A 19,810-nucleotide genomic window follows, 5' to 3' on the forward strand; every position below is an offset into this window, starting at 1 on the left:
CCAGCAGTTTGTGATGTCATGGCGTCTTTCAGATACCCGACACCACAAACTGTAAGTACTAACAAAAAAAATAGAGAAAAAAAATGTATTTGAAAAAACACTCCCCAAAACATTCCATCTTTTACCAATTTATTGTAAGGAAAAAAAAATAAGGGGGTCCCACGATGACTCTGGACCATCTCGGGGGGGACATGCTCAGGAAATATATCCCTCATTTTCTAGGAGTTCAGACCCTCCATGTGAGGAGTGTGGGTGCAATGAATCTGCACCCACTCTCCCCGGGTCCACAACAGCAAAGTCCATGTCGTAACTGTTGCTACCAAAGCTGCAATGCCCTGCTCATGAGGTAAGGGCATGCCTAATCAGGAGAACTATACTAAATTTTCTAATAAAGGTATGTCCTAATATTATTACTATTCCACCTACTATATATTGGGGATAGGATCTTGGAGATGGAATACCCCTTTAAGTCCAGTTATCCATCTGAATGAATATAAACCAACAGATCTCGCTATTTAGACATGTTTTCTTGTGGCGTATAATGGACTGTCATGTTAGGTAGTCGTTCAGCAGGGCAACTATAAAATCAAATACCGCCATTTGGAAATGTAGTATAGCTCTCCTGATCAATTATGTTCCTTACCTCATGAGCAGGGCATTGCAGTAGCTTACAGATGCATGGTTACCACCACTCGCTGTGTCTGAACACAGGAAGCTGAGCTGACAGCCGCTCTGTGCATGCGGAAGCGTCTATTGTGAAGGAGGGGGCAGTGGGGGATCAACACCGCACAGGTACCATGGGACACCGGGGAACACCGGTGGGGTTATAGGGGGTGACCTGGCAGGGCCTGGGGAGGAGTTTTCTGTCACATGTGTCATGGCACATGCGACAGAAATCAGGAATAGGGTGAATGCAGCTGGCACGCTGCTGTGCGCGTGGCCATCTTGTATTTCTGGGAGGGGGTCGGGGGGGCACTTTGGCGACACCGGGGGACTGGAGGGGACCGGGGAGGAGATTTATCTCCCATCTGACATGTTTGTTAATGCCAGAAGGGACATCAAGAATTTTTTATCGACGCTGTAATTTACTGTAACGTGATCATCGGTGTACGGTGTATACCGGTGATCACGTGAGCGGGGACCGGAAAAAGCAGCCTGAATCATGATCTCCAGGGTCTCAGCTACCCCCTGAAACCCCGGAGATTTTCTGACTCTGGGGAGCGCTATTCACTTATTTCTGCCTGTGGTTTATAAACAGCAGATCAGAATAAGGCTACATTCACATGACTGATCCGTTTTTGCGGTCCGCAAAAAACGGTCCGTTTTTTTCACGGGTGTATCCATGTGGCATCCGTTTCTGTTCCGTATACGGTCCGTATGTCATCCGTTTGTCATCCGTTTGCCTTCCATTTTTTTGCATACTGCAAAAAAACTGAAGAAGGGAAAATACATAAATTTACCCAGGATCCATAGCTTCATCCTACATGAGGCGGTTACATGTTCACTCCAGCGCCATTTTCTACTGCTTTTCACACCATAGAGCGCTCTGGTGATTTTCTTTTGCTTGTACACTTCATGTCAGTCTTTTCTGTCATTATAATGGCAGAAAGACACATAATGTCCCACTCTCCTGCATTTTGTAATTTTGCATTTGGTGCCTTTCATGTGGCACTAAGGGGTGCTTAGCCTTGTATTTAGCCAAAAAAATAAATACGTTTAAAAAAACTTTTAATAATTTTTAAAAAAAATTTAATAGCCAGCTAGGGTAAAGCAGATGGCTGCAGCCTGCAGACCACAGCTGGCAGCTTCACCTTGGCTGGTAAGCCAAAACTGAGGGCACCCCATGCTGTTATTTTAAACTAAATAAATAATTAAAAAAAAAACACGTGGGGGTTTCCCAAAATTGGGTCACCAGCCAAGGTAAGGCAGACAGCTGGGGTCTGATATTCTCAGACTAGAGAGGTCCATGGTTATTGGACTCTCCCCAGCCTAAAAATAGCAGGCCGCAGCCGTCCCAGAAGTGGCACATCCATTAGATGCGCCAATCCTGGTGCTTAGCTCCAGCTCATCTCATTGCCCTGTTGCAGTGGCAAATGGGGTAATATATGGGGTTAATACCAGATGTGTAATGTCACCTGGTATAAAGCCCTGGGGTTTGTGATGTCAGGCGTCTATCAGATGCCCGACATCACCAACCCATTCAGTAATAATAAAAAATAGACGACAAACATATTTTTATTTGAAAAAAGACTCCCAAAACATTTACTCTTTCACCAATTTATTAGAAAGAAAAACAAATCCAGGTCTGGTGTAATCCAAGGGGTTCCCATGACGACCCATACCATTGTCATTGTCCCAGTCAATGAAGAACAGAATGTTCCATATTGGCTGGGAGAGCAATAAAGTGACCTGAGCTAACATCAATAGGTCAGCCCAGGTCATTGCAGGGCATGACAAGTGCTGCTGTCAGGAGGATAGCGAGGTTCATTACCTGCGGTGATCGCTGCACTCCTGATAGCAGAGCTGTCACTGCAGGGCATGACAAGTGCTGTTGTCAGGAGGATAGCAAGGTACATTACCTGTGGTGATCGCTGCACTCCTGATAGCACAGCTATCACTAAGTTCAACGACTTCTGCCTTCACAACCAAGTATCGCAGGTGCCTGTGACGTCACCGCTAGTGACAGTCTTGGGTCAGCAGCGAGAGGAGATTTGACAAGCGGTAGCCATGGAGGACAGTGAAAGTGCTGACGTCGGGATAGCAGGACTTCATCACCGCAGGTAAGTAACTTCACTAACCGCCTGACGGCAGCGCTTGTCATCCCCGCGGCTGCTGTCACTGCAGTGTGGGTAGCTGCAGACACATTACAGTGCCGGCAGCTGCAGACACTGCTGAGTGGGCAGCCGCAAGGCTGGGTCTGGGTCTGGAGCGGGACACAGACTTCAGCGGCATCCGACGGAAGTCACACGGAAGTGTTTCTGTGTGGCTTTCGGGGATTTTTGCACACGTAGCCAAGGTAAACATCGGGTTACTAAGCAATGCGCTTTGCTTAGATACCCGATATTTACCTTGGTTACCAGCTTACCTCAGGCTGCCAGCGATGGCTCCCTGCACACTGTAGCTGTAAAAAGCCACGCTTTTGGTGATCGAACCATTTTCCGACGTAACTCGAACTGCCGAACTTTTAGCAAAAGGCTCAAGTTTGTCAAATGTCTCAAACACCTCCCACTATCACTCGAACATGAAATTGGCGAACCTCGAACATCGCTCATCTGTATTCCCGAGTCGCTAGGATCCCTTCTACTGTGTCACCCGGGGAAAGCAGGACCCCGGGTCCCTACGCTCCGGTCGCCTCCTCAACACCAACTAACTGACTGACCCTGTCAACTTTCAAACTTAACTTCGCCCACTCACCTCAGACACTTTACCCACTAAGTTCCACCCCCAGACTGGCTTTGGGGATGGTGCCAGCCACGATACAAGTCCAGCTGCACTAGGCCCTAACCACGGTTTAGTGGAGTGTTGTGATGAGTCTGTCTGTGTGAGTGTGTCATGTGAACTGGTGGATAACCCCCTCCTTACCCTGAGATGGGATACCACACCTCTGTTCTAGGTGCAGTACCTCTGTGGTGATGGGAGCCTCAGGGGCGCCACACTATCAATTGACAAGATCCCACTGACACATCCCATATTGTGCGCGTGCGCACAACAGGTCTAGGTTTTTCAATTCTGTGACGTAACCCTTTCTGTAAATTAAATATATACTGTATATATATATATATATATATATATATATATATATACATACATACATACATATATACATAATATGTAATATATATATACATACATACATATATATATATACAGTACAGACCAAAAGTTTGGACACACCTTCTCATTCAAAGAGTTTTCTTTCTTTGCCATTGCAATGTCATCTGACCACTTTTTCATACTGGTTTGATCAGGTTCATGACCTAAATGATTCTCACCATTTTTTTTAGCCATTTTGCAAATGGCTAAAAATGTTTGCAACAGATTTTCAGTATAAAATTAGCATAAAAAAGCCAACATTTAACAGTAACAATAGTAGGCACAACATTTGATTGTTTTTCCACCAAGGCACTTGTTAGTAACATCAGCAGCAGAAGCAACAGCAGCCACAGAAGCCACGACAAAGGTGTCACAGACTGCAATAACACGAGATTATTACAGCATACTAGAAATGACAACATCGCCTAGTTGCACATTCTGCGCCTGGGGGTGAAACGTCATTAGAGATCCATGAAGACACGTTCTCAGAGAATGCTGTGTGCCAGCCATGATAAAACCTCCAAGGCATGACTGGTGAGCTCAGGCCACTCTTCTATTTTTGAAGACCAAAATGCTGAAGAGTCCAACCCCAACTGATTACATCGATATTGAGCTCTAGAGACTCCTGCACCATCCTCTCCAGTCATTCACTATATGTCACACTTCTACTCTGTTTTGCTGATGCACAGGATGGTCTAAAAAATGTGTGCCCCAATCCACAGAAATTGCCTCTGCCACTTAAACTGCTGCTGCTAATGTTTCTGCAATGTCAACTCCATTTTCCTGGAGTTGAAAGTCTAGAACTGCGAATCAACTGTGTGCCTCATTGCTGCCTTGGGTAAAAGCACTCTTAATCTTTTCCTATCCAACAAAATTTCCTGTTCTGCCCATTGAAATCCTATTATAATTGGGAAAAAAGTCAAAACAGAATTTTGGAATATGAATGAATTTTGTAAAATAAATCAACAGGAAATCAATTTATTCACATGTGAATTATAAACAAGGCAGTGGCCCGACAAAGGAGCATAATGGAAGTTTTTCAATATCCCCCCCAGCGGGACTCAGGATAGGAAAAGGTTAAGATTGTGAACAAACTTGTTTCCATATTTCAGCATGTGCAAATCCCTTTTCAGGGTGGAAGCATCTGGCAAAATGTACTTTTGTTCTGTGGATCTAATAGAGTGACAACGCAGTAGTCATCACAATTTCTAATTATAACAATACGAGTATCATGTTGCTGATCGTGCAGCAAGAAGGCATTCATCATGTATCAGACTCTTTCATGAGGTCCAATTACATGGAATGTTGGTGGTGGGGTAACACTCAAGCTTGCATCCTCTGTGCCCTCCCACCAACCAACACACAACAGAGAAGGGATCAAAATTTTCATCTCATTACTTTTGTGTACCCATCACATCTTTATACTTATCCTCCTACATTTTTTTCTGAGATCCTAACAGTTTGGTAACATGAGCCCTCCTCGATCGCTGTACTCCCCTGTCCTATACCAGCAGCTTGTGTGACAATAGTCACATCCTCCTCTACTTTTTCCTCTTCCTCTGGGACCACCACCTCCTCCCGAAAACTATTCAAAGTTCTCTCCAGCACGTATAAAACCACAATAGTGATGCTGATGATGGCATCATCAGTGCTTACCATCTTAGTAGGCATTTTGAAACTGTGCAGAAAGGTGCAGTGGTCATTCATCTGTGCCCTCTCTGCAACCGTGATTTGCCCTACCACTGGACTGCATTGGACAAGGCTATGTGTCATGGCATGCTCCACAAGAGCTCATTGCTGCTCACACAGTTGTGGCAACATGTGCATTGGGACATTCCACCATGTCGGCAAATCAGATATCAACCAGTTAGCCGGTAGGTCGAAAGACCTCTGCAGTAATTCAAGTTGATTAGCTGAGTTGTGCAAATGGCAGAAGTGAGCACACAGTGACCGTGCCTTCTGCAGAAATGCATCCTGGCCGAGATAATGGCCTAGATATTGCTGTATAACCAGGTTGAGGATGTGAGCCATGCAAGACACATGTATAAGGTTTTGTAGGAGCGTCACTAGGTTTGCACCATTGTTGCACACAGCCTTCCGTGACTGCAGGTTGAATGGAGATAGCTGTCCACAACTGTACAGCTGTGGGACTATGTATGCCAATGTATTTAGGGGTGCAACACTGCCTAATTGAGATGAGGCCTGGCTGTACAATGCTGAGATGGGGGGATTCTCTCTGTGCTGTTGGAACGCAGATCACAATAAAAGAGGTGGAGGCCCTAGAGGCCCAAGAAGAGGTGGAGGAGGCAAAAGCAGTGGAGGAAGTGGTAAATCCAAAGATTTGTCCCAGATGTCTTGGGGATTTCAATAATTGTGAAGCAGTCCTTTCCCTTTCTGCCCTCGCAGCCACCAGAGTCAGCCAGTGCCCAGTTAGTAGAATGTAATGCCCCGGGTTATGCTTGTTCATCCAGGTGTCAGTAGTAAAATGCATCCTATCAGACATAGAGTTTTTAAAGTAATGGGTAATGTCTGTGACATTACCCATTACTCCATAGCACAGGCACAGCTTTATTAGAGAAGTAATGGTGACTAAGCAACTAGTACTGGGGGACTTCCACAGCCATAAGCTTTTGGAAAACTTCTGTATCCCTCAGTCAGAAAGGAAGCCTTTCCTTTGCCAACAAATTGGGCATGGTGAAGTTTACACTCTTAGCTTTGGCTTGTGTAGGAGGCAATAATCTTTAATATGACCACGACTGAGGCACCTGGAATCTGCCCATATTTTCTAGATGCTAAAATGTATGGGCTGGTTTCAGGTTACTCCAGCATCCAATCACAGATGCCCACTCTGTGACAGTGTCTGTAATTGTTATTTTAACAGTAAAATAAAACAACACCACAGAGAAAAAAATATTTTATTAGAAATAAAACAGAAGACATTTAGAGTCCATTTTTATTACGCCAAAAAAATCCTCCGACATCTGTGCGAGAACACAAACACAGGTCTGCTCACACAGTCTCAGTTGAGAGCTGTCAGACATTTCACCTGAGTGCACATATTAGGCTTGCGTATGACTCCTGCAAGACTCGCATCAGTTTCGCCCGGCATGGCGCACACTCTCCTGACAGGAGCGCCTTAGCTAAGGAGAGTGTGCGCCGTTCCGGGTGATACTCATGCGAGACTCACACAGTGACAGTCAAAGTTCAATCGAGTCCAGCCATGGACTCGGGTGAACCCTGACGTCACTGCGAACACGGCCGAAAAAAGCTGAAAACTGCCAAGTGATGAGCTGTGCAGTGAATACCACCGTAAGTTAATGATCAGACCCAGAAGCAAAAGCGGCCCAGGAGACAGCAGCTGAGCGGGTCTGCAGGGCGTGTAACGTGACCGGTAAGTATAATTATAATGTTTTTTTACAAATGTGCTTGTTTTTTATAGCCCCTGGACCCAAACTGGACCCAAACTGTAACACGAGCTTTCCAGGAAAACTTGTGTTCAGGACCATGGGCACAAATACTATGTCTTCGGTACGGACCCTGAACTTTACAGTTCGGGTTTGCTCATCACTAATCATGTGCTCTCTTGATTTAAGGAAGAGCTGCAGAGTTCAAAGAGAGCAAGTCAGCTCTTCTATGCAGCGATTAGGCAAAATTTGTAACTGTGGTTATTATACCATTCCCAGTTACAGGGTATTCAGGGTATGGTGCAATGAAAACAATAATTTATTAGGCTATGAGCATATGTTGCTTTTTTGTGTGCAGAAAAAAAGTGTACATATTTTTACAAGTTTTAGGCGCTGTACCTCCATGATTGCCACTGGGTCTCCAGCTAATGTTACTGCTGGGATCCAGCTCTCATTGCCCAGAGCAGTGCCTGTGCCTCTCCTGGCAGTTTAATCCCATGAATGCTGTTATCATTGTGGGGCAGGGAGAGGAATTACTTACCTTTCCCTTGCGATCAGGTACCTTTAATGTGATCACAGGGACCTGATCATTGCCATGGCAACCATGGGAGAGCACCATGATAACCTCAGGTTACTGAGCTACGAATCACCTCAAAGACCATACTGTATGCATGGTGTGTGAGGCGATCTGTCAGTGCTGTGAGTGCAGCACTGAGGCCTAAGACACACGGTGAGAAAATCGGTGTGAGTGAAGTGCGATAAAACATTGCATTCCACTCGGACCAATATTATCCTGTGTGTCAATGCACTTCAGCGATTATTTTCTGAGCCCTAATCGGACCGAGAAAACAATCGCAGCATGCTGCGACTGTAATGCAATCATTGCTTCTCTTGTACCCATTCAAGTCAATGGGGCGAGAGAAAAATCGCACTGCACTCGCAGTACGCCGGTGTTCCACGAGTGCAGTGCAAGAATGGCAATAGCCGGCAACAAAGGAGGGAGGGAGATAAATCCCTCACTCCCCTCCTCAGCGCCGGCCCTCCCCTCCTCCGTGCCGGACCGCCCCCCCCGCAGCTGAGGTCCGCTCACACGATCGGACCTCAGTCGCAGGCACACTCGCATGACACTCGGCTCTGCTGTGCTGCCAGCGTGATATTTTTTTCCTCTTATTCGAGGGGATCATAGTAATCCCACTTGTGGCCCCAGCCTGACATATAAAATCCACTGTAGTGATAAAGCACTGCAGTGGATTATAGAAACACAGAAAAAAAGCAGAAAGAATTTACATGCTGCTTCTTTTTTTCTGCAACAAAATCTGCAAGGAAAATAGAAGCATCATGTGCACAGCAAATCAGGATTCTCATGGACTTTGCTGGCATGCATTTTTTTCTTGCAGTATTGATTAAAATCTGCAAAGAACAAAAAAAAGGATAAAAGCAACATGTGCACTTAGCCTAAATATGCTATCATGCCATTACAAAGATTTGTTTAAGACCTCTTGGGTGTGAGAAATAAATGAAAAAATAAATAAATTAATTAATTAATTAATTAATGAAATAGAAATAAGCATAAATTAAAAAAAACCTCAAACAGATATCAACAGTAAAAATCACTGTTTTTATCACCTCTTCGGTCAAAGAAAATGTGCCAAATATATACAAATAATTTCTATGGAGAGGAAACCATGATTTGAAATATTTCCAATGTTCATTTGTGATTGTAGAAAATATTGCAAACAGACACATATTTATATATATATATATATATATATATATATATATATATATATATTATGCCCCAATACCAGCAAAAATAAGGAATATGAAAATAACAAAAAAAATAAACAACATATACCCTGAAACAAAAAATGTAAACATTTTCTGAATGAGGAAATTATTTTGGAGCTGTTAAATACACTTGTCTGATTAAACCTGAAAATATGCTTGGGTAGAAACACAATCAAATGGCCCACTCTTGGTTAAAATAAATAATTGTTTTTTAAGCAGCATTTTCTAAGAGTAAAACATTTCTATTTTCCTGCCAGCTGAGATGTCTGAGGCCTTTTTTGCACATCAAGCTGTATTTTGTACTGCTATCAGGCTGAGATATTACAGGCTTTTTGATCACCTTTGTAATTCTATTTTCCCAGTATCGAGATAATGAATAAAGCAATTTTAATGTAGTTTTTTCTAACATCTAACCAGAAAACACATGACTGCTGCTGCTGATTCCTGCAGGGTTAAGTCTGATGGGCGGGGCTTGCTCTGTAGTTCCTTGCTTCAGGACTCATGCTGCTTTATCTTGGCATGGTTTCCCCCAGAGCGTCCTCAGTGATAGCTCCTGTATTGCAGCGTGCGCTTCTGGTTTTGTGAGTTCCGTAATCCATCCTGCTACCCAGCTGACTTTTCCCTAACTTCCCTCTCCTTGGTTTTGTTTGTCTTGCCTGTCTTTCTGACACTAGTCCCGTCCTCCGTCCCGGTCCCTGCCCCCTACATTGCTCTAACCTATCTCCCGGTTTCTGACTTTGGTGATGTGACCTGTCCTTGTCTCTGCTTCCTGCTTTGATATCTACATGCTCTCTTGGAACCTGACTCATGGGGCTTCCACAAAGCTTATGGCTTTGCTCATTCCTCTGTTCTGACATGACCTCCTGGCGCTGACTCTGCTTACTAACTACTCGTTCTCTGTGTGTGCATCCCTGTGAGCTTTACTACTGATTTAGAGAGAGTTGTGTCCATTCGACTTCTGCGCCCCCTGGTGGAAGCCTGACACACACTTATTGTATGAGAATAATGATAATAATAGTTGTATTACAGTTGGTGGAATAAACCTTTGAAAATGTTTTTCTATAAGACTTTATGCAATCTTTTAAAACAATGTCTTCTTATTTCTCATCCCAATTTCTGTATATAAGTATAATACTTTCTATATTTTACTATTTATTATTCATACTGTAACAGTGGCTTCTTTTTTTGTTTAAGCAGATGCATATAAAAATACAGGAAAATACTTTAGCAGAAATGGACATCTAAATCAAAAATTACTTAGGCTCATTTAGATATTTGTTAAAATTAGATCATGCACAAATTGTAATGAACTGACTGAACAAGGGTATCCTAATGCACATTCATCAGTCTCATATACAGTCAGGGCCAGAAATATTTGGACAGTGACACAAGTTTTGTTATTTTAGCTGTTTACAAAAACATGTTCAGAATTACAATTATATATATAATATGGGCTGAAAGTGCACACTCCCAGCTGCAATATGAGAGTTTTCACATCCAAATCGGAGAAAGGGTTTAGGAATCATAGCTCTGTAATGCATAGCCTCCTCTTTTTCAAGGGATCAAAAGTAATTGGACAAGGGACTCTAAGGGCTGCAGTTAACTCTGAAGGCGTCTCCCTCGTTAACCTGTAATCAATGAAGTAGTTAAAAGGTCTGGGGTTGATTACAGTGATTACAGGTGTGTGGTTTTGCATTTGGAAGTTGTTGCTGTGACCAGACAACATGCGGTCTAAGGAACTCTCAATTGAGGTGAAGCAGAACATCCTGAGGCTGAAAAAATCCATCAGAGAGATAGCAGACATGCTTGGAGTAGCAAAATCAACAGTCGGGTACATTCTGAGAAAAAAGGAATTGTCTGGTGAGCTTGGGAACTCAAAAAGGCCAGGGCGTCCACGGATGACAACAGTGGTGGATGATCGCCGCATACTTTCTTTGGTGAAGAAGAACCCGTTCACAACATCAACTGAAGTCCAGAACACTCTCAGTGAAGTAGGTGTATCTGTCTCTAAGTCAACAGTAAAGAGAAGACTCCATGAAAGTAAATACAAAGGGTTCATATCTAGATGCAAACCATTCATCAATTCCAAAAATAGACAGGCCAGAGTTAAATTTGATGAAAAACACCTCATGAAGCCAGCTCAGTTCTGGAAAAGTATTCTATGGACAGATGAGACAAAGATCAACCTGTACCAAAATGATGGGAAGAAAAAAGTTTGGAGAAGAATGGGAACGGCACATGATCCAAGGCACACCACATCCTCTGTAAAACATGGTGGAGGCAACGTGATGGCATCGGCATGCATGGCTTTCAATGGCACTGAGCCACTTGTGTTTATTGATGACATAACAGCAGACAAGAGTAGCCGGATGAATTCTGAAGTGTACTGGGATATACTTTCAGCCCAGATTCAGCCAAATGCCGCAAAGTTGATCGGACGGCGCTTCATAGTACAGATGGACAATGACCCCAAGCATACAGCCAAAGCTACCCAGGAGTTCATGAGTGCAAAAAAGTGGAACATTCTGCAATGGCCAAGTCAATCTACAGATCTTAACCCAATTGAGCATGCATTTCACTTGCTCAAATCCAGACTTAAGACGGAAAGACCCACAAACAAGCAAGACCTGAAGGCTGCGGCTGTAAAGGCCTGGCAAAGCATTAAGAAGGAGGAAACCCAGCGTTTGGTGATGTCCATGGGTTCCAGACTTTGTGATTGCCTGCAAAGGATTTGCAACAAAATATTGAAAATAAAAATATTTTGTTTGGGTTTGGTTTATTTGTCCAATTACTTTTGACCTCCTAAAATGTGGAGTGTTTGTAAAGAAATGTGTACAATTCATACAATTTCTATCAGATATTTTTGTTCAAACCTTCAAATTAAACGTTACAATCTGCACTTGAATTCTGTTGTAGAGATTTCATTTCAAATCCAATGTGGTGGCATGCAGAGCCCAACTCGCGAAAATTGTGTCACTGTCCAAATATTTCTGGACCTAACTGAATAGGCTCGTAGCCAATCCGTACATTGCGGTTTGTGAGTTGACTGATTTACACAGACATCTGAATAAGCCCATAATTTGATAAGGTTAGACTGTTGGTGCACAGTGTTAACAGAAGTTAATTTATTTTTACATTGTTCTATATAATGCAACATGCCAAAGCAATTATACAAGAAAAGAAAACTTTAATTCATGCATATATTTACCTTAAATATTTTTTTTTTTTTTACAGAAACCATTTCTTGAAAGATAAATATTTTAGAAAAGGATTAAAAAACTGTTCACCAGGAAATCATGAAGACATGTTACAATTTGTCTTTAATTATGTGTACAAATTTGATATTTATGACACATACAACACCTGTGGATAGAACAACCTTGGAATATAGTCATCGAAACAGACGCAGCACATCTCAAGGTGACATAAAAGTGTTGCAACGTAGAAAGCGAGGATGGTTGTGGAATCAATTTTTTTTACTTGAAGAGTATACAGGTTCAGACACCCAGTATGTTGGTAAGGTAAGTTATAAAAGATAATACATATATATATATATATATATATATATATATATATACATATATATATATATATATATATATAAAAAAAGTTGATTACCATTATTATTATTATTATTATTATTTTTGACAAATGTTAATAACACCATATTTAACTATTTAACAATAAAGGAAAAATATAAAATAAATACTATATAAAATGGCTATAAAGATGAGAGAAATACAAAATCTAATTTATAAAATAATGCAAATTTATATTAATGGTAAAGATGCCCTTTTTTTTACAAAGCTTTAAAAGTTAAAATATTTATCTGCTGCAACATTATGTATGCTTTTTGACTGGATTCATGAATATTGTTTTGAGTAAAAAAGGCTATGCCCAGATATTACTGCAAAGGAAATAGTTATGCAATTAAACGTGTTGCTTGGAAATTTTACATCAATAGTCCATACTTAGGATAGGTCATTGATATCTAATCTTGGAGGTATAACCGGCCACTGCCAGTATCGAGAATATTTGATCTGGGAGGATGCCAGATGTCGTACCCCCATGATCACATATTAATGAACTATCCTATTGAGAGGCAATCAATATCAAAACAATGGACAATAACTTTAAATAGGTTAAAAAAAAGTATCCATAAAGATTATCCTTTTTAAACCAATGATAAATTAATTGTTGCTAGATTATCTATAACCCACAATGGCTTTTGTTGTGAAAAAAAACCAAACACTTAGCCCTCTTTTAGATAAAAATGTAGTTTCTGTCATTACTACTTCTTGCGGTAGGGCATTCTACAGTCTTACTGTTCAAACTGCAAAGAACCTATAACATCCGCCTGGAATCACAGTCTCAGGATGGCTATCATGGACAGGCTAGAGGCTAACTGAGCAGGATCCCGAGAACCCTGAAACTCTTTAACCCCCATACAGGGATCTGGAACTACTACAGGGTGCTGGAGATCACTACCTGTTGAAGACTGCAGTCCAGAGCAGAGCAGTTGTCAGGCATGGTCAAACCAGGAAATACAGAAAAGGGATAAAATTGGTAGACAAGAGTGTAGTCAGGAAATCAGGCTAAGGTCAAAATCGGAGATGGCAGGAGGTACAAAAATGGCAGGCAGGAGAATAGTCAGAGAGCAGGAAGTGGTCAAAACACAGGAATCAATATACAGAGCAGGGAGAGACAGAGACTAGCAGTACTATAAAACTATATCTGGCAGAGAACAGCATGCAGGAGGGGGAATTGGAAGGGTGTGATGTCTTCCCATTTGCTTTAGCTGAAAGGTGGTAACTTTAGCTGGAAGATACATGCCACCACTGTCAGCCTGTGATACTGCAGGTCCCAGAGAAAACCAGCTAAGTGGATGGGTGGAGTTTGCGCCCACTAGAGCCACTGGCACTGACTCCTCTCCTATCACCAGCAGTGTTCACGGCGGGAATACGCCGGCGCCTGGTGACCAAAGCAGAAGTTGCAGGAGCGGACTTCAATGGGGACATGACAGAACCCTTTCCTAATTAGATGTCAGAATTGCTTTTCCCTTTACATGTAATTAATGTCCTCTAATAGTTCTTTGTATTGACCACAAATGTATTGATAAATATACATGAGATCTCCTGTAATGCATCTTGGTTCAAGCTAAACGAGCGCAATAGCAATAGTACATATTATTTACATTTAGAATGTATTTACTTACTTCACGGTATTTGCTAATTTTTATTTTGTCCTATGTTACATGTGATTGCTCATGCAGACATCTTAGTAATATTACAGACTAATTTAGATCATATGTCTGCATGGACAAATATATGTAATTTATGATCAAATAAAAATGAACAAATACCCTGTACTAAGTAAATTGTAATAGTACATGTAAATAACATATAATAGTTAATTGACATTATTTTGGTCAAAATATCATTAAAGCCATGCTACCACAACAAGGTTTATTCAATCAGGATAGTGTCATGCCAGATCACAGAGAAGCTCAGTGTGCTGTGAAACACAAGGGTGATAACAGAGATGGTATAGACGCAAGGGCCTGACAATAGAGAGCATCTCCTGCAACTCATCTGGGGCTGTATCCTAAGCTCCCTAATGACTGTATATGAGTCCTTCCGCCCATGGTCATCATGTGCCTAGGCCCTTGCTTGCCCTGAACTCACACTGGCTAGTGAGAATGCCAGCAAGAGCACTAGACTTAGCAATACAATAATACAACACAAGGTAAGTGTTTTTTGTTTACAAGGTAAGGGAGACAGACAGAGGGAAAATAAACGTAAAATGGAAAACACTCCAAGCTCCTCGAATTCAGCTAAACACCAAAGCTGCAATAGTCATGACTTGTCAGCTTCTTCCAGAGACAAGCTACTTCCAAAGTGGTCAGCATAGAATGAGAATCTATAACTGCTATCAGATGATAAGACATGCAATTTTTTTTATAGTGAAGGGGAGCGGTCACAAAAGAGCTGCACCTCAGATTAAGGGTACAACCCTATGTGTCGGTGTCTATGATTAGTTGTAGCCCAGTTTACTGTATTGTAGTGTAAAAAGAAACATATTTAAAAAAAAAATGGTGTGGAGTCCCTTTCCATTTTGCAAACCAGCCAACAAAAAGCAGCAGCTTGGGGCTGATGTCAGGCTGGCAAGAGGCCAATATTCATTGGTCTTCCCACCTTGATAAGGTGTCAAGTTTATCTTGACTGGTTATGAAAGGGCATCGCACATTTAATTAAATAATTGAAGCTAATTGATTTCTCCCAATTTTTGAAAACCAGCCATGGTAAAGCGACATCTGTAGACTGGTATTGGTGGGAAAAGAAATGGATATTTGTCCCATCCCAGCCTAAAATAGCAGCCTTCAGCCACCCCAGAAATTGCTCATCCATTAAATGCACCAATTCTGCTGATTTAGCAGGCTGATCCTGATTGCCCTGGTGCGGTTGATTGAAGTAATATATGGGGTTGATGATAGCTGTGATTTGTTAAAACTCATAGCTGCCGGCAAACCTTAGGTTAGTAATCGGTAGGAGTCCATGAGACACCCCCCATTACTAACCTTCTAAGTCAAAAGAAATAAACACAAACAAAATCTTTTATTCATAATAAGATGCTCAGATACCCCAAATCACTCATGTGTTAACTCTCAAAACAACCCTGAGGTTCGACATAATCCACAATGATGTCCTACGATGATCCTTGGTTTTGCTACAACCGCAATCTGCGATGACGTTAGAAAGTGTGACCGGTAACTGCAGACTCTGGAACATACTAGTGGCAGTGGATGATCCCCATGTTGTGAGAAGCAGTGACTTCTGTAAGTTCAATGGGGTTCACAGTTGGGGGCTCCAATGGTACCAACTGTGACCACAGGTGAACCCGCTGCCTAATTTCTGGACTGTCAGATTGTCTGACACATTTTCAGAGCAGGATGGTAGGGCAGCAGCAAGTTCCTATGAGATCACATCTGGTGGTTCCCACATAGTGTATTGTGGTAACCACCAGCTGTGACAGCAAGTAAACTCGCTGCCTCACTATTTTGGTATTTTGTTATGCAAACTGACAGTCCAACAATCTGGCAGCGAGTTTTCCTGCTGTCACAGTCTGTGGCTCACACAGAGGATACCGTGGAAACAACAAGCTGTGACCTCAGATGAACTTTCTGCTGGATTGCTGGACTGCTCTGTCACAATGTCACGCAATTCGACAGTCCAGAAATCTGGCAGCAAGCTCTCCTGCAGTCACAGTATACAGTGGCAACCACAAACTGTGACCTAAGGTGAACTCACTGCTGGACTGTTCTGCTGCCTTGTCATGCAATCCAACAGTCTGACAATCTGGCAGCAAGTTCACATGCAGTCATAGTGTACCATGGGAGCCACCAATTATTACCTCAGATGAACTCACAGCTGCACTGCTCTGCTGCCATGTGACACAATCTTACAGTCCAGAAATTGCACAGCTAGTTCACCTGCAGTCAATATGTAACTTGGGAACCACCAGCTGTGACCTCAGGTAAACACGCTGCTCTGCCACCCTGTCACACAATACAATAGTCTGGCAATCCAACAATGATTTCACTTCTGGTCACATTAGGTAATATGGGAGCACCCAGCTGTAAACTCTAGTGAACTGACTGATGTCACCCCTTCTCACAGCCAGCGGCTCCACAGCTGCCCTTAGTGTGTTGTGGGTGATGCAATGAGTGGTCACGTTTTGTAATGTCATTGATCACTGCGACTTCCGGATGTAGCAGAGCCAAGAATCATCGTGGGACATCTTTGTGAACTACGTCAGTATTTTTGCCTGTAATCAATGAGTAAAAGAGGATGTCTGTGTTTTCTATTTCAAATAAAGGATTTTTCTGTTTGTGTTTTTTTCTTTTGATTTACAAGGTAAGTAATGGGGGAGTCTTAAGGAGATCTCTCCATTACTAACCTAGGGCTTGATAGTAGCTGTTATTTTTGACAAATCACATTTATCATTAACCCCATATATTACCCGGATTGTCACCACACCAGGACAATCAGGAAGAGCAGGGTAAAGCATCAGAATTGGTACATCTAATGGGAGGGACAATTTTGGAGTGGCTGTAGGCTGGTGTTTTTATGCTGGGATGGTCCACTATCCATGGCTTTTCCCCATCCTGATAATACCAGCCCCCAGTTGCCCACTTTAGTTTGGCTGGTTATCAAAAATAAGAGTGGACCTCACGCCATTTTTTATAATTATTTATGTTTCATAACCAGTCAAGATAAAGAAGACAACTGTGGGGTTATCTGTATAACTCATACTGATTATCAACAATAGGGCAGGAGCCCACATAATTTTTGTTTATTATTTTTTCAAAAAGTGCAAAAATCAATCACAACCATGCAAAAACTTGACTTCCAGGGACAGAAGTGTTACACCTTGTGGCTCCCCTTTTTTGAACCAGAGGAAGACTGGGAATCATAGTCTACATATATAAAATACGTCAAAGTTAGAATCTTGCATTATAAAAGTTTTATTAATATTGATAATTGATAATATTGAATATTAATATTAATACCTTGTGGCTCCCCTGTTGCAAGGAATGATGTGGTCTCCCATTCCTTGCCCTTCATGAGCCCTCCTGCTTAGCAGCCCCGAAGGTCTAGGAGGTTATGCAATGTGCAGGGGATGGCTGCTCAGGGAGGCAGCGGGAGTGTTGCACCTCATGGCTCCCCTGTTGAAAGGAATGATGTGGTCTCCCATTTCTTGCCTGCCGCGAGCCCTCCTGGTCAGCAGCCCTGAAGGTCTAGAAGACTGCGCAATGAGCAGAGGATAGCTGCTCTGTGAAGCAGCAAGAGTTTCGTTATCCCTGCACATTGTGAAACCCTGGATCCTGCCTCTATGTCCCAGGGGCGGGAAGATACGCATGTGCACCACGTGGCATGTTTTGATTCGCCCACTGACGTCACACGGCTTGATGACGCGCCGCAAGCCGATTTCTTGGACATCAGTGAGGACGATGACGTGGTGACCCCTGACTGGCCGGGCAGGGACGTCATGAACCCTGATTGGGACAAGTCCATCGGCTCTGCCTCGTGCCCGCCTTTGGGTGGATCTGCGCCTCCTTAAAAGCTCCACTTGCCAATATGGCGGCGCGCGACCGTTCTCTATTGTTGTACGTCTGGCAGCAAGCTGCTACGCCACTGTTCAGGCATTTTTCTCTACTTGTGGGCTCTGCCCTTACTGCTCAGGCAGTGCCTTGTTTGCAGGTCATGTCCCTGCCCACGGTGAGCTCCTCGGGATGCCTCCGGAGTCACCTTGTTGTTTAAGCACACGCGTGGGCACCGCTGTGCTTCCCTCGTGCCACATTTCCGTGACTTCTGTTTGGGCACACGTGCGTGGGCACCACTGTGCTTCCTCGTGCAACAAGTACACTGAGCTGTGAGCCCCGTTCCATACAACCCTCACGGGTTAGGGCGAGCCGGTGTACACAGATCGTCTGTGACGTAGCAGACGATCATCAGCAGCAACCCGCTCACTCTTCAACAACCATAGCAGCTGTCCCCTACACCGCACAGTGGACCTTGACCGGCGGAAGCTGTCTCTATACCATCTTGGCACGCTTCCCCGGGTCCCCCTCGTGACATTACGGTCACGCCAAAGGTCTGGCTATGGCTGAAGAGCAGCAGCAGTTGCTGCGTTATGTACAGCAGTTGGAGTCATGGTTGGCAGCAGTGGAGCAGTCCTCCTCTAATAAGGCTGCTCTGGCGACAGTCGCCACCCAGGCGGCTACTCAGGCTGTGGCTTTGGGCGGAAGCTCACTTCGCCTTGCACTTCCGGGCGCGCTTTAGCGGCGATAGCTCCGAGTGCCATGTTTTTATAAATCAGGTTACCACCTACTTGGAGCTAACCGCAACTCAGTATGCTACTGAGAGGGCGAAGGAAGCCTTCGTCCAGTCCCTGCTCACAGGGAGAGCACTGAAGGGGTCCACACCATTGTGGGAGCGCGGAGATCGGTTGGTAAATAACCTTGCGACTTATCTTGGGGCCATGAGAATGGTGTTCCTCAGGCCTCAAGTCACCCACGACTCCGCGCTGTGGCTCCTTCAACTTCGGCAAGGGTCCGCTTTGGTCGGGGACTTTGCTGTGCGCTTCAGGACACTCGCCGCAGAGCTGAACTGGCCAGATAACGTTCTAGTCCTTGTGTTCTGGGAGGGCCTGGCAGGGTTCGTCAAAGACGCACTGGCCACGCGTGAGGTGCCTGCCACCTTGGAGGCCTTGATTCAAGTTGCTTCTTGCATAGATATTCGCCAGGCTGAGCGGAAGCTTGAGGTCTCTTCAGCACCCACATCTAACCCGGCCTAAAAGGCGTCAGGCCCCTACCTTCCACCGGACAGGCCTCCCAACCAGCTCTGTAGACGACTCTGTGGAGTCAATGGAGGTGTCCAAAGCGGCTTCCTCTACCACAGGTCCTCGTTCTTCTGTCATCTGCTTTTCCTGTGGTCAGAGGGGACACATAGCCACCCGATGCCCTAAACCATCGGGAAAAGACAGCGTCTAGTTTCCATAAGAGGGGGGACTCTAGACGCTGCATCTCCCTCTAGGTTGACCATCAGCGCCCAGTTGCAGTTCGGCAGTACTGTCTTCTCTGCCCTGGCTTTCATTTCGACTTCCCTGGCAGGCCAGTACTCAGTTCCCTTGGTTCTGTTGCCTAAGCCAATTAGGATCTGGGTAGTCAACGGGTCCCTGCTTGTGAATCCCGTTACCCAGATGACCATCCCTCTCAGAATGGACGTACCACCAGGACACCGTGA

At 43.7% G+C, this 19,810-nt stretch overlaps 1 protein-coding gene across 1 annotated transcript in view; it reads left to right on the plus strand.

Annotated features, from left to right (window-relative positions):
• The window catches only part of LOC142243201 (cadherin-9-like), a 408,827-nt gene that overhangs the window by 84,754 nt on the left and 304,263 nt on the right, over nt 1–19,810 (plus strand). Inside the window, exon 2 of the mRNA XM_075314856.1 lies at nt 12,240–12,526. Within this exon, the coding sequence (XP_075170971.1) occupies nt 12,302–12,526 (225 nt within the window). The 5' untranslated portion in view covers nt 12,240–12,301. The remainder of the gene's footprint in view (nt 1–12,239; nt 12,527–19,810) is intronic.

This window comes from Anomaloglossus baeobatrachus, chromosome 6, assembly GCF_048569485.1.
Source record: "Anomaloglossus baeobatrachus isolate aAnoBae1 chromosome 6, aAnoBae1.hap1, whole genome shotgun sequence".
In the NCBI taxonomy this organism is placed as follows: domain Eukaryota; kingdom Metazoa; phylum Chordata; class Amphibia; order Anura; family Aromobatidae; genus Anomaloglossus; species Anomaloglossus baeobatrachus.